Source organism: Stegodyphus dumicola, chromosome 8, assembly GCF_044657685.1.
Source record: "Stegodyphus dumicola isolate Sdum_Otavi_A_Nest chromosome 8, ASM4465768v1".
Taxonomy (NCBI): Eukaryota; Metazoa; Arthropoda; class Arachnida; order Araneae; family Eresidae; genus Stegodyphus; species Stegodyphus dumicola.
Window position 1 is genome coordinate 2560076 of NC_140775.1, and position 13933 is coordinate 2574008.

The window sequence follows — 13933 nt, forward strand, 5'->3', positions numbered from 1 at the left end:
CACCCCAACGAAAACATGTCAGACGCTAATTCGTTAACACATGAATTATTCCGACAGTGCCTCGTGCTTCTTCTCTCTCGCCCTTTAAATGAAAACAAATAATATGGAATTATGCCATTCTCACTATCTTGTTATAAATGGAAGTCCTTCCAGCTAGAATTTGGAAGACCTCCTTATTAGAAGCACAAAAAGGGCACTGCTGAATTTTCGCATTTCTTGCTTCGAAAAAAATCCAATGTATCTGCATGGTATCTTTCTATTTGTGCAGCATTCGAAATTATTCCGCTTTCGCAAATTTTTCAAATTTACTTTTTCTTGTATCGTTATTCCATTTGTCGTATATTGATAGGTGAAACAATGCAGATTTCTGTCTATTTTCTTAAGTTTTCGTATCGGCAGGAAAATATACTGTCGCTCTTAAAATTGGTTTTAATGCTGAAAATGATTTGATTGTTTGGTTCTATTTTTCCTTTTACTTCCTTTAAAGATTTATTTTTCTTCCATATACTTATTTATTTATTACATTTTAATCTAATAGTCTCCCAAAAACTAAAGCGATAAAAAAGTTCTTTGATTCCAAGATAAAAGAAACTTTCATTATGCTTTGAATTTCTTCAGCAATCTTTCACCAGTAGGATTTATTTTCTTCTTTCACCTACTGATACTATGTGATTCTATATATGTAATATATCTGATTATGTATGTGTGTGAGTGTGTCTAAAGGTTTAATTGATATATATATATGTCATTAATGATATATATATATATATATATAATCAATGATATATATATATATGCATTCATATTTTAGCATATGTATATATTATAATGCATATATATATATATATATATATTGCATTTTATAATTTCATTACAAAAAAATTTTATACCTTAGGGAGTATATCTTTTATAGTAGATTTTGGGAATGCTTGAATTTTGAGTGAAAAGGAAAGTCAAGATTTCTACTACTTTACCCCGTTCAGTGCTCTCTCTTTTACTGAGGAATTAACATCATAGGAGGGCTGTTTTTGCCCAAAGGTTCGGCTTTTGTGGGAACGGTTAGGGGAAACCGGAAAAGCAAGAAATAATTTTTCATTCATGAATTGACATCTTCAAGAAGCATTGACTCTCAGTGAGTAAAAGACAAACATCTGGAAAGATGTATTTAAGCATAAAATGGTTTTCGATTCCAAATAACATTAATTTAGAGAAATTTTTGTGGATGCAATATATAATATTGAGATAAAAGTAAGTAAAAGAGGGCGATGTAGGGTGATTTCATTGTTCGACTGTTCGATACACTATTCGACTATGTTAGAGAAAGGCCTCAAACATAGTACTGTCGGCCCTGTGTTTAGATTTGCTAAATTTACTAAAGCACACGATATCTATCTACCAAGATAATATTCTACTTCCGACGAGCTTTCTAAGAAACACTTACACGCATTTAGTTTACATGTTGAGAAAAATCATAAAAATTACATGCAGTTGATCTATTTCGTCGCTGAAAATAGAAGCCAAGAAGAATCGATAGTGTTCTGTGGCTTCAGGCACCTAGATTTCTCACTTTGAATTTGGAACTAGAAATATAATTACAAATGTCTCTACTAGGGAAGATCAAAATTCATTATTTTTTCACACATGTAAAATCTGGATAAATACGTTTTCTCGTTTATAAATTACAGAAGATTTTTCAATAATTCCTGATATTTTAAAGGAAACTTTTGATGTATTTGTTTCCTGTAACAGGTCTAAATAATCATTCATTAAAGCCACACTAATTTTAACGATCTAAAAATTAACAAATGAGTTGAACTCTTTCATAATTATAATAAAAACTTAATTTGGGTTTAAGATTACCTCAGAAGTGATTTTTTTTTTATTTCTTAATTTTGATGCCTTATAATCCAACAGTTATTTCCCCTATTCAACTATGGTCATATTAGTGGCCGGTAAATACTGGTAGTTCGATTTACACCCTGGCGAACGAATACGATGGCTGAAAGGTATTTTTCCATGTTTTTCCATATATATAACATGAATATGAGACTTTTCTCGTTAAAAAGTCCTCTACGAAGGCATCTCTTTCCTTAAAAGCAGATAGTCCTCGTGTGTTTTGCTGTATTCAAGTAATCCTTACCTTCAAACTACGGCACCTGTCACACTAAATCAAGATTAAAGGTTTCTAAACAAGATTTTTAATCGGCCTGCGTGGCGAAGCGCTAAAACCGCTGAGTACTGGTAATCCTACATAAGTTCAAATCCTGTTGAACACGCTTGTTCGGTGAAAGTTTTCTACGTTCAATGTGAAGGAAATCTAGTTTTCCTTAGAAAGTTCTCCCTGATAGTTTCCGTCCTCTTGTGCAGATGCCAATTCCATTAAATTTTCTGCATTAAACACAATTGTAATTCTTTCTTTTTAAAGAAATCTCAGGGGAAATAATTGTAAACATCAGATTCAGTGCGATTATGAATTATTATTTTAAAGTAGTTAACATTTTGAGTGGGAAAAGCATTTTTAATACGCTCATAAACAACCCCTCCTCTAAACTGGCATCAAACTGTGTCGATTTCTAAAACAATCTATATAAATACGTTTCCAAAAAATTCTGCTAAAATATTAAAAGTTGTATTTGTAGAGCATTTATTAGTTAGATTTGTGACTACCTACTGAACTTTTGGTTTTCGTAACCTATAAGGTATTTTCTCCCACCTTCTTAGCATACCTTCATGGTGTAATGGTCAGCATGCACGGCGTGTATTCGAGAGGTTGGTGGTTCGAGTGCCGGCGAAGGCATTGCTCCTATTTCACATGTCCTGCTTCGAAATAACCTAATGTTTCTATAGTGGCACCCAAACCAAAAAAGGTGGTGGATGATGATTCTCCGCCGCAAGGATTTGGCGATTCGGTCCCCTAATCCCCAGTTTCCCTTTAAAAGGGGGAGTATATACGGTATTTTCTCCCGCCCTTTTAGCATGCATTCGTGGTCTCAGTATGCTCGGCGCGCATTCGAGAAGTCCGTGGTTCGCGTCCCGGGTAAGGCATTGCTCATTTTTCATGTCTCTTGCTGTTAAAAAAAATTTAATGTCTCTAAAAACCTTCCATTCATCAGAATAGTCATGAAGCATAGGGGGTAGGGGGGAAAAAGGAATTTTAAAGAAAAGATTATTTTTACGAAATGACTCAATTTCTTGAGACAGTATAAGTAGTTATATAACTCAAATAATTAAATATTTGACCTCTTAATTTTACCAGTATTTCTGTATAGAAATAAAACATTATTAAATATCTTTAATGAGTATCATAGATAGTGGAGCACATCGAGTGAGCTTCACAATATTTTCAAAAGAAGCCACTTTGACAAATGAACAGAACTGTCGGGAATCGCTTATGAATGTCACTTACACGTTTCATAATGCCAAGACTGTTATAAAAGTAACGGTTATGCTATATCAACAACTTACCGATCTTTCCAAAGTGCTTAAAAATAGAGCTGTTCCAAAAATTGCATTCAGTTCATTCACGGTGTTTAATCAAAAGCTCGTCGTCGATTTTTGAACTGCTTATCGATAAGCTATTGAATTCAGATTTTGTACAATTACGTTTACGGATGATAATAATTCGATTTAGAGTTTTTAAAATTTAATGTCGAAGAAATTTTTTGCGCATATTTCCATTTATGAATAAACTAAAAATCTCAAATTTTTAAGTTTGCATCATTTTACAGAGCGTAAAATAGCTTTAGAAATAAAATTTGCATGAAATTTCTAACCTAATTTCTGATTTGGGGGCGAATTTTGTTTTAAATTTATATATTTTTTCGATTATTTGAGGTAAAAGGATACTTGGAAGTAAAAGACTGAACCAAAAGTAATAATAATAATAATAATAATTTATCGCATAGATTAATGGTAATAAGAGATTACTTAATAGCTTCTTTGCTAAATTCCTGTACAGTTTTATAAGAAGAATCATAGGCTCTTAAACTACGAAATCAAATAATTGAATCGCATTGTCAGATGTATAATATTTATAAATTTATCAAGACAGCCTCACGTTTTTATTATTCGTGATATAAATTAGTAGAAGAATTTTTTAAAGAGAATTATTTAATCTCGTATTCCCATTAAATTACACGATACATTATTTTTAAAACAAAGGGCGTTAGCCGAGAAGGAGTCTATTAATTTCATTTTTTGATTTTTGCGTTGAAAACTGTCAGTTCACTTTTCAAACTGTTGCTACCACATATTACAGCCCTGTATTATATTTAAAGAAATTAAATAATGGTTTTGGTTTATTAGATTACGGCAGATTACTCGAGGGCTATCTGCCTTGAAATTAAATAATGAATAATCTGCATAAATATATATATGTTTCTCGCATTGTGATAAAACAACGGCACCTAGACCCATCCAATTTTGAATAACGTACATTTCCACCCGAATATGGGCATCTCAAAGCCGAGATTTGGAATTTGTTTTATTATATGTTTCCTATTTCGTAAAACTTCAATGAATTTTTTATTAAGAAACTCAACGATTTTAAAGCGAGCAAAGGCAACACTGTATGAAAATAATAATATAAAAAATTATCTTCAACGGGCGAGACTGTGTATCAGAAATTCTAAAGATATGCTCATTTAAAATTTATTTTGCGGTATTGATGTTTAACTGAAGTTTTATGGTTTAAGTGCGAAGAACATGATATTTAAAAATAAAGGTAACCCACAAACCGTTAAAAAACGCCCTGTGGGCGTAATGTAAAATCTGAAAGATTTGCATTCTCAGATTTTTATGTTTGCATTTATTACTTTTATTTTTCTCGTTTTAATTCATTAATGCTCTTATAGGTAAACGTTCATTTTGTAAAAAATTCTATTTTTTATTCAATAACTGCTCTAAAACGGAAATTCTTAAATCCCTTTATATATGCATCCACTTTGTAACTGGTAATAAATTTGTTTCTTTAGAGTCAGTGTAAGGCCTTTATCCCAAAACATCAAGGAGATTTCTCCCCACGCTAATGACAGCCATTACCCATTGTTGTCAGGATTGCATGGACCCTTGTCCCCTTAGGCATTGGGGGTTGGAAGACATACAAAAATACGGGCTAGTCCGTGTTTTTTCGATAATACAAAAACACGGGACTGTCCGTTTTCAAGGGTACATTTAAACTAACAATAATCCGTAACGAACTGTTAAGAGACCTGCATAAAAGAACGAGAAAATCCGGGTGAAACCGTTAATGGGTTAATATTGTCAAGAACCTGTTCTGAAATTACACCTTTAGAATTATTTTTACTATTTTGATTTTTTAATATTTTTTCACCTTTAAATTTCCACAAATAAATTTTATCTGTGTACTCCTGAACATTATCTATTTTGTTTTCTAATTCTTTAGTATCTGTAATTAAACTTTCGATTTCAGAATCAAGCTTCCTTAACTCAGTTTCTTTTTGTGTCAATAATTCAACATATTCCTCTAGCTCTATTAAATTAATTTCATCTGCAGTTAAAATAGTTTCAATTTTCTTTACATAATTAGTAACACTCCTGCGTAAGACCGCTCTTTTTGTTTTAAAAGTTATAAGTTCACTCATAATTGATCAATTCAAAAACAGAAATTGTTCTTAAATCACTTAACACTATTATTAAAATGAAATCGAATTCTATGTTGTATTACAACATTGTTCTTAAAATTTAACAACAAATTAAACGAATTTTTGTTCAAAATCCACTTACCTCACAAAGTGGATAATTTTCACCAAACATATGCAAATTTGCGTTGTTAGAATACACCTAGAACAGTCACTATCTTCACTAGCTCTCCGGCTAGACTTTTGACCAACAATAAAATGTTCTTAAACTTAATATGTTTCACAAACTATAATCAATCAACAAATGGACTGTATTCCTACACTTTTATTTTATTACAATTGTCAGCGATGCGAAATAATTGATACAAAATAAGCGAGCCATTCTACATGGCTGTCACAAACACAATTCTATCAATCAAATAAACTTGTTGCCACACATAAAGTTCAAAACTAAAGGAAGAAAAACAAAAGGAATTTACGCTGTTTGCAACAATAAAATGAAGCAAACGATACTCACATAAACACACAGGAATGTCTGTCCAGGAAGACCTATTGAATATGTAACCAAGATTATTGCATAAAGTTTGCACTGTTCCATAGTAATTATTGCTCATCTTTATATGTACTATCACCCATCTTATTTTGTAAAAACAATTTAAACTCACCCTGTATGGTGATGAGAATGGTCGTAAAAAACTTCCCTGTTATATGAAACCCAAGCAATTTGCTCAACCAACTGAAATAAAATTTTAGATATTATTTTTGAAAGGTAGCTCTCAAGATTGTGATCATTTAAAAGAAAAGAGCTGTCACAATTGTGGTTACAGTGGAAAAATGTTGAAATTTTGGAATGACAACACCCACTTTTTTCCTGTACAAATTGATTAGCACATTGGAAAACCATAAATGCCATTGGAACTTTATGTGTACGATGAAAATCCCCAGCATAAAACATTTGGTAAGAACATTGTAAAGGACCAGTTACAATACAGAAGGGGAAAAAAAAAAAAAAAACATTTATGGGAATTACAAATTTAAACTTTGCTCACCTTAGCGTATGATAGCATTGTATGGGGATTATTGACAATAGTGATGAATATTATATAGCCGGTGGAATCTGTATAGCTACATGGTTTATAGCATCTTTCAATTCTGACAAATCTTGTTGATTTGATATGTGCACCTTTAATTTCAGATAACCCCAGAACCAGAAATCCATTGGAGTGAGTTCGGAGGATCATGTTGGCCACGAAACTGCAAGGCTATGGAAGATGACTTGTCTTGAAACATTTTACACATAGAAAATTGATAATTCCTATAAAAGTTTCTAACCCTTCCTTCATTGGTCCTTTACAATGCAGTTGTTTATAAATATTTTATACTGGCAATTTTTGTGATAAATGTATCATTCCAATGCTGTTTATGGTTTTTCAATGCGGTGATCAATTTGGGCAGAAAAAAAAAGTGGGTGTGATTGGTTGAGCAGATAGGCCACTATGAATTCATTTATCAGGAAAGTTATTTTATGGCCACCGTATATAGATATATATATACATTCGCACGCACACACTTACATACCTACCTATAAAGAGAGTGCTATGTAGCTATGTATATATTAAAAATGTGAGCCTGTGTAAACAGCATTATTTGTAAGATGAAAATCCTGTGTGTTTTAACAATTTTCATTAATCTTAGTTACTTTTAATTATTTGTAAAAGTTTATTTATATGCTTGTTATAACATCTGTTTATTATAAAGACCATTCCACTACTGTGATCCACATAAAAATTCCACAGCTGATGAGAGTATAATAAATTCATTTTTAATGTGATAGCCACTCATTTTAATATTTCCCCTCCCCTTATAAGTAAACAGGGTTCGCATGGTCCTTAAAAGTCCTTAGGTTTTTTGGAACTGATTTTTGGTCTATAAAAGTCCTTAATATCGGCCAAAATCGGCAGAAGGTCTTTAATTTTAATTGTCTGAAATTTCTGCCTATTTTTACGATTGCTATTTTGTGTGTGAATTAGCATTTTGGAGGAATATTTTTGGCGATTCACTGACAAATATGCTTATCTTTTGAATGGGCTTCATTTGTTCCTATTTCAAATCTAAATGGTGGGATGCTCGAGTTTCTGAGCAAGAAGTAAAACATAAGCATTTCGAAATCATTTAATTTTTTTCTAATGAAGAGCTCTTAAACAACTTTTCGCTTTTAGGGATGTGAATTCTTTTATTAAACTGTTAAAAATTTAACGACTTATGAACATTTTGGTGATTTTAAGATAAGTTTCTGTAGAAAATTTTTAATTCCGAGATCTGGGAATTTTTCGATGACTTTTTTTTTTTTTTTTTAATATTGTAACATTGATAAATTTCTTTAAAATAAGGGTAATATATTGAAATTGTATTAAAAAATTGATTAAAATAAAACATTTTTATTTTCGCTGTCATATAAAAATTTCTTTTTGGGTCACTTATTATTATATAATATTTTGAATTCAAAAAATAAGCAAGGTATAATGCTATCCACAATTTCTGAAACAGTTCTTAGCAAATGGAAAATAGCTATGTAATTAATTAAAAATGTCTTCTTTTTAATTTGTTTAGAGTAAAAGTTTTTCCCGTGTAATTGTCTCAGAATATTCAGGGATAATTTCTCTTTAGGATTTTAGGCATTGCAGCTTTGAAAGTTTAGAAGGATTTGAAGGCAAGATTTATAGACCCACAATTCTAGAAGATTCCAGAAAAATATGACAAAATAAAAAATGCTTCCATGATATTAACTCATAATGGATGTATTTTACAGAAAGTTTATTATGAATTTCTTACTTTTTGGAGAACGGCTGGATGAATAATGATAGCATAATATTTGAATGTTTTACTTCTGATACTACAATTTTTTTTCTTAACATGTTTATCTTCCCTTTATTTTCTCTACTTTTTCATTAGACACAAGCATGGAAAATGTCAAGAATGCTCCTAAACTTATCACATGGACAGGCATTATAGAAAGGAATTTTTTTATTAATAAAGAAATTGAAAATGGGCAATTTAAAAGATTCATCTAATATAGGGTTTCTTGAACTGTGGGTCACCAAAAATTTTAACAGTTTTGATATTTCTTTAACTTATTATAATAATTTCACAATTACCAAATATTTTTACGTGATGTATCTGAAAATAGATAAAGATAAGACAATACAGACAAAGAAAAAAACTAAACTGTTTCAATGCATTCCTCATTGGTGCTTTGCAAGGAAAATGAAAGTTTACATTATTAAAAGAATGTAATCTTTCATTTCATTTTCCTTGCACTGTCATTTCGTCTGTTACTTATTTAAAATTTTCACATTGTTCTATGTCTTAAAATTAGAAATTAAAGTTAATGACCTAAAACTGCAATAGTATATTACAGTGCAAGTGAAAAAATTGACAGTTTCGCTCACGTGTGTGTCGGATTTGCGCAATACTTATTGGGTCCCACAAAATTTTCGTAAATAGTATGGAGTCCTGGTGGTCACGGAAAAATCTCAGTGATAAAAAGGAGTCACGACTGAAAAAAGTTTAAGGAACCCTGATCTAATATGTCTTAATGCATCATACACAGGGCTGGAGTTGGTATTTTCCCAACTGATGCAATCTCTGTGGATTCAAAATTCTGCTGCTTAGTGCTTTTCTAAATTCTGCTTCCAATGCCTGCTCTAAATTCTAAGTTTTCCCATTTTTAGATTTTGTTGCTCGGTGTGTCACTAAATTAAAAAAATTCGGCCTCACCAGCTCTCTGACCGGCCCTTACCATATATATTTCATGTTTCTTCTGAATGTTCATATTACTAAAGAATTAAAATTAGCCGCTTTTTCTATGCATTCTAAATGCATTTTGTTTTTTTAGAATAACAGAAATCTTTATTTAAATCCAGAAATTCTAAAATGAAAAGAAAATGTGTTGAAGAAAGAAACTGAATATAAATTATTCATGAAAGATAAAATTGCAATAATTGTGAAAAAATTATTCTTCAAAGATACAGACAGTTATTATTATATAAATTATGCAGTTGTTTATAATTTAAGCCTTTACTATAATTTCCCATTTCTATTTCCTCACCAGAATGCAAATCACTTAGACAGTTTTTAAACTGAGGTTTTTGGAGCATAAGACAGTGTCTTATGCTTCAAAAATGGATTTTCTGTCCTCTGCTTGCTTGCTGCATTAGTTCCTGCCAGTTCTGATGATTTGTAATTATTTGTCTTTACATTATCGATGCCAACATTAGAATTTGTTATGATGATAGAGTTACTGAGCCAGTTTAAATTTAAATCAAATTGTATACTCTTTGACCACTACTCCACATTTTTAGTTTGAATTTGACTGTTCTTAATTAATTACATCACCACAAACTGTAATTGATTTTGTTAGCATCGGAACATGCCTTTATGCTCTAAGTTCTTTTTAAATACGAGGCTTGTTTAAGCCTTTGTCTGACTTTGTAGTTACTTTCAGACATGCAATAATTTGCTTCACATCTGTCGGAGAGTTTGGGACTTTTAACTTTTACCAGATCAAGTAAACTCTCATAAGTACATTGAGGAGAGGTCAAGTTAGGAGATAAAGCATGCAGAAACTAGTGAGAACACTGGTTTGCGTGAGACCAATTTCTAATTATTAGAAAAGGTACTTAAAGGGGAAAAAAAAAAAATAGATATAATTAAGCCAAAATGTCTGGGAAGGCTTCAAATTAAAAAGACGCATAAATATTTTGTTAAATGTTGCTGCTATTAAATTTGTTAAATGTAGCTTTTAAAATGTGTAATTATCCTAATATCGTTTAGGAATCTTATGTCATAAATTTCATGTATTTTAAACTGTGAAATTATATTAGATTGGGATTTTAGTAGTGCTTTTTTTAACACATATTGTTAAAAAATACATAAAATTTAATAATGGCCACATAAATTGATAATGACTAAGGTTATCTAACAACCTAATTTAATTATTTATGACTAACTACTTACCCTTAGAAATTATCTGTTGCATATTAAAGCGAATTATTGCCTTTCATTAATCCTTACTGTGGTCACATGATAAAACACAAAATTGTAAGAATTCATGTAAAATGTATTCTTCATATTTAGCGGGACTTCAAATAATGCAAAACATTTCATCACCTCTGGTGCTTTAGTTGCTTATTGGAACCTTAAAGTATATTAACTGGATTACAAGCCCTAGAACTTTACACAAAGCTATGATACTAACTGCGTCGGACAAAGCCCAATTAACTTTCAAAACTTCCCAACTGTGCCTACATCAGGCCTTTCAGGTTTGTTCTGATCAGCAGATCTCTCTCTAGGCAAGCAGTAGCAGTGACAGCAGCCACTCTTTTATTATGAATCATGCTGATTTTGATTTTACTTCTCATTTTAACGTATGCTGGGCATAAAAAGTAAAAATTATGTGACAAAATGAGACATAAACAAAATCAACATAAAGCTAACTGTTAGTAAAACGAAAATAAAATGTCACTTATCTTCTTTCAAACATGTCCAACTATTATAAGTAAAATATTTAATGCTATTTAATAAATTTCATAAAGTTTATTTATTCTCAAACTTATTAATAATTATGTTAATTTATGTTTGATAATAATGCAGCCTACTTACCGATCTATTTTATTTTTAGGATGGTATTACAAAAGTGAAATTCAGGCATAGATAATATTTTTAATTAAAATTATTCAGTTCCCATTTGCTCATAGATCCTTAATTTTTTTCATTAATGCTCCTTAAAAGTCCTTAATTTCTGTGTTGAGAAATGTTTACGAACTCTGGTAAGAAGGGGTTTTAAGACTGAAGCTAAATTAATTTTGAGGAAAAATCCTGCATTTTAATAATTTATTGTTTGTGCATTATATTTTTATTCACTAGTTTTAATTTTAAATTATTATTTGTAATTTCAGCATTCAAAAGATGAGTATCGGAAGTCTTTCAGTAGATCAGATTCAAACAATTCTGACCATTCTGATAGCCCTAATTCACTAATGGGTAGCTTAGCTGAAACTCCAGAAGATGTTGGAACGAAAGATGTCTTTTTGCCTTTTGATGCGTAAGATGAAATTTTCACCCCTTGTAGATTCCCTGTTATGCAAATTTAATGCAGTCATTATTTAACGTATGTTTAGTAATAAATTAAAATATTTCTTTTAGAGTAACTTTTAATGTGTGTGTGTGTATATGTATCTGGTTATAACAAAAGTTTTCCACCAAAAAACATTTTTTAAAAAGTTAGAAAAATATTTTTATGCAGTGCATAGCACGACTGATGGACAGGGTACTAAGGTCTAACTCCTTAGCAAGCTCTCGAGTGGTTGCATACTGAAAGTTCTAGTAGGCAGGCCTCATCAACATCAGTAGGCCGGCCAGAGTGCCTTGCCTCTTGAATGTCATAGTCCTTGTTTTTGAACTCTCGGTACCAAACTTCCGCAGTTTCATATGCTACAACATTAGTTCTTAAAGCTGTATACATTATTTGATGGCATTCTGTACCTGACTTCTTGCAATCGAACTGGAAGTAAATGATGTTTCTAATCAGGTAGCATGATAGTTCCATTTCAGACACCTTGTACTTAATGATAATGGTATGTTTTTACAAATTTCACAACACACAAAATCGTTTTATGTCCAATGCATTATGCTAGTCTAGAAATAATGTATGCATGGATAATAAAAGCACAGAATGAAGTTATTCAAAAGCTATTTAAACAATATAGTATTTTCAATAATGTAGATGGAAAGGAAGATGATTATTTATTTATGGATTAGAGTAAAGGCCCGTCCAAAAAATATGCAAAAAATAATTGCGTCAAATATGTCGCGAGCGTACTCGTGTGGATAGGCCTTGAGATGATGAAGATGAAACGGAATTCAATGATGTGCTTGGAGATGTAACGGAAGACATCACCAAGCTGAACTTTTCATATTATCTGATAATGAAAATTTTTAAGTTCATAAGCTATGTCATTTATTTTAAATAAATAGCACTCAGGTGCATATAGAAATCTAATTTTTGCACGCTCATCTTTTGCTTATTTTAAAATTCATCATTTTTATATCTGGCGTATAATGTATACCTGTAAATTTCGATCTTATTTTTTTTTTTTGCATTAAAAGTGCATATTATGTGTCAGAATATATGGTATATATATATATTCATAATATAAAGTGGCACCAAAAATTATCTATTGTGAAATTTGTAGTTAGTAGTTTATAGGATTAATGATAAGGTTTTTAAAATGCTAAATAAGCTGAAGAATTTTTAATTGTAAATTTAAGGTTAATTTTTAAAGTGTATTTAGATAATGTGATGTATACTAAAAATATAGATTAAATACTGCATAGAAAATTAAATCATAATAATGAAACCTCTAAATGGGCAATATGCTACATAAGACATGATTCACATAAATAAAATAGTTATGCACCTACTTTTAAAAAAGCATGCATATAATTAACAAAAAAACAGGTAATGGTATATATATATAAGGGGAGGGTGCTATGTAAGGAATAATCTGTTAACAGTATATAATCAGTTATAATAGTAATAAGTATTTTTAATTGTACGATTAAAAAAATTTATGTATATGCACTATATAGTCAGTATAATTAAATGCCTGATTAATTTCATATTTCTCTTCTGTAACTTCTTGGTATATATGTTCAAAATCACGTAAGCAATAACTATTGAATTTGAAGGGAAATATGTGATATTAGTGGTTCACATTTTGTATACTATTGCAGTTATATAAAACGTCATACATCACAAGAATTGAAATAACTTTTCTTAAATATGAATATGTGCAAATCTGTAGAAGTACTTTTTTAATTACTCAAAAAATCTGTATATTATTTACAAAGCTACCATTGAGTGAAATTATGAAAGAATTGCTAGTATTTATATGAAATTTTATGTTTGGTGAACACTGCAGAAAGCAGCTTTTTTCTTGCTTGTTGCTTCTTTTTTCATACTGCAGGTGTATTTAACTTCATTTATTGAATTTAATCCATAATCCAGTATCTCCTGATTTTTTTTTCTCTATTTTGAACTACGTGGAAGTCTTTGTCAGCTTCTTAGTTAAGATCAAAATGTAGTATCTGATGTAGTGTCCAAATATTAAACTAAAATTTGACCAGCGTCTTGTAAATAGGAATTTATTCTTCTCTTATAATGGGTTGATCCTGCTTTTTAATTTACTATTTCGTGGATAATTTTATCCTTTAGGGACATTTATTGTTTTCATTGATATCTACATTTTGTGTGTTTTGGTTCAGAAGAAAAA

General features: G+C 30.6%; 1 protein-coding gene across 4 annotated transcripts in view; it reads left to right on the top strand.

Annotated features, from left to right (window-relative positions):
• dop (microtubule-associated serine/threonine (MAST) protein kinase dop) overlaps nt 1-13933 on the top strand; it is a 189818-nt gene that overhangs the window by 146077 nt on the left and 29808 nt on the right. For all 4 annotated transcript variants that reach the window (XM_085821506.1, XM_085821508.1, XM_085821509.1 and 1 more), the window contains one exon: nt 11558-11703. In XM_085821506.1, coding sequence (XP_085677632.1) covers nt 11558-11703 — 146 coding nt within the window. The remainder of the gene's footprint in view (nt 1-11557; nt 11704-13933) is intronic.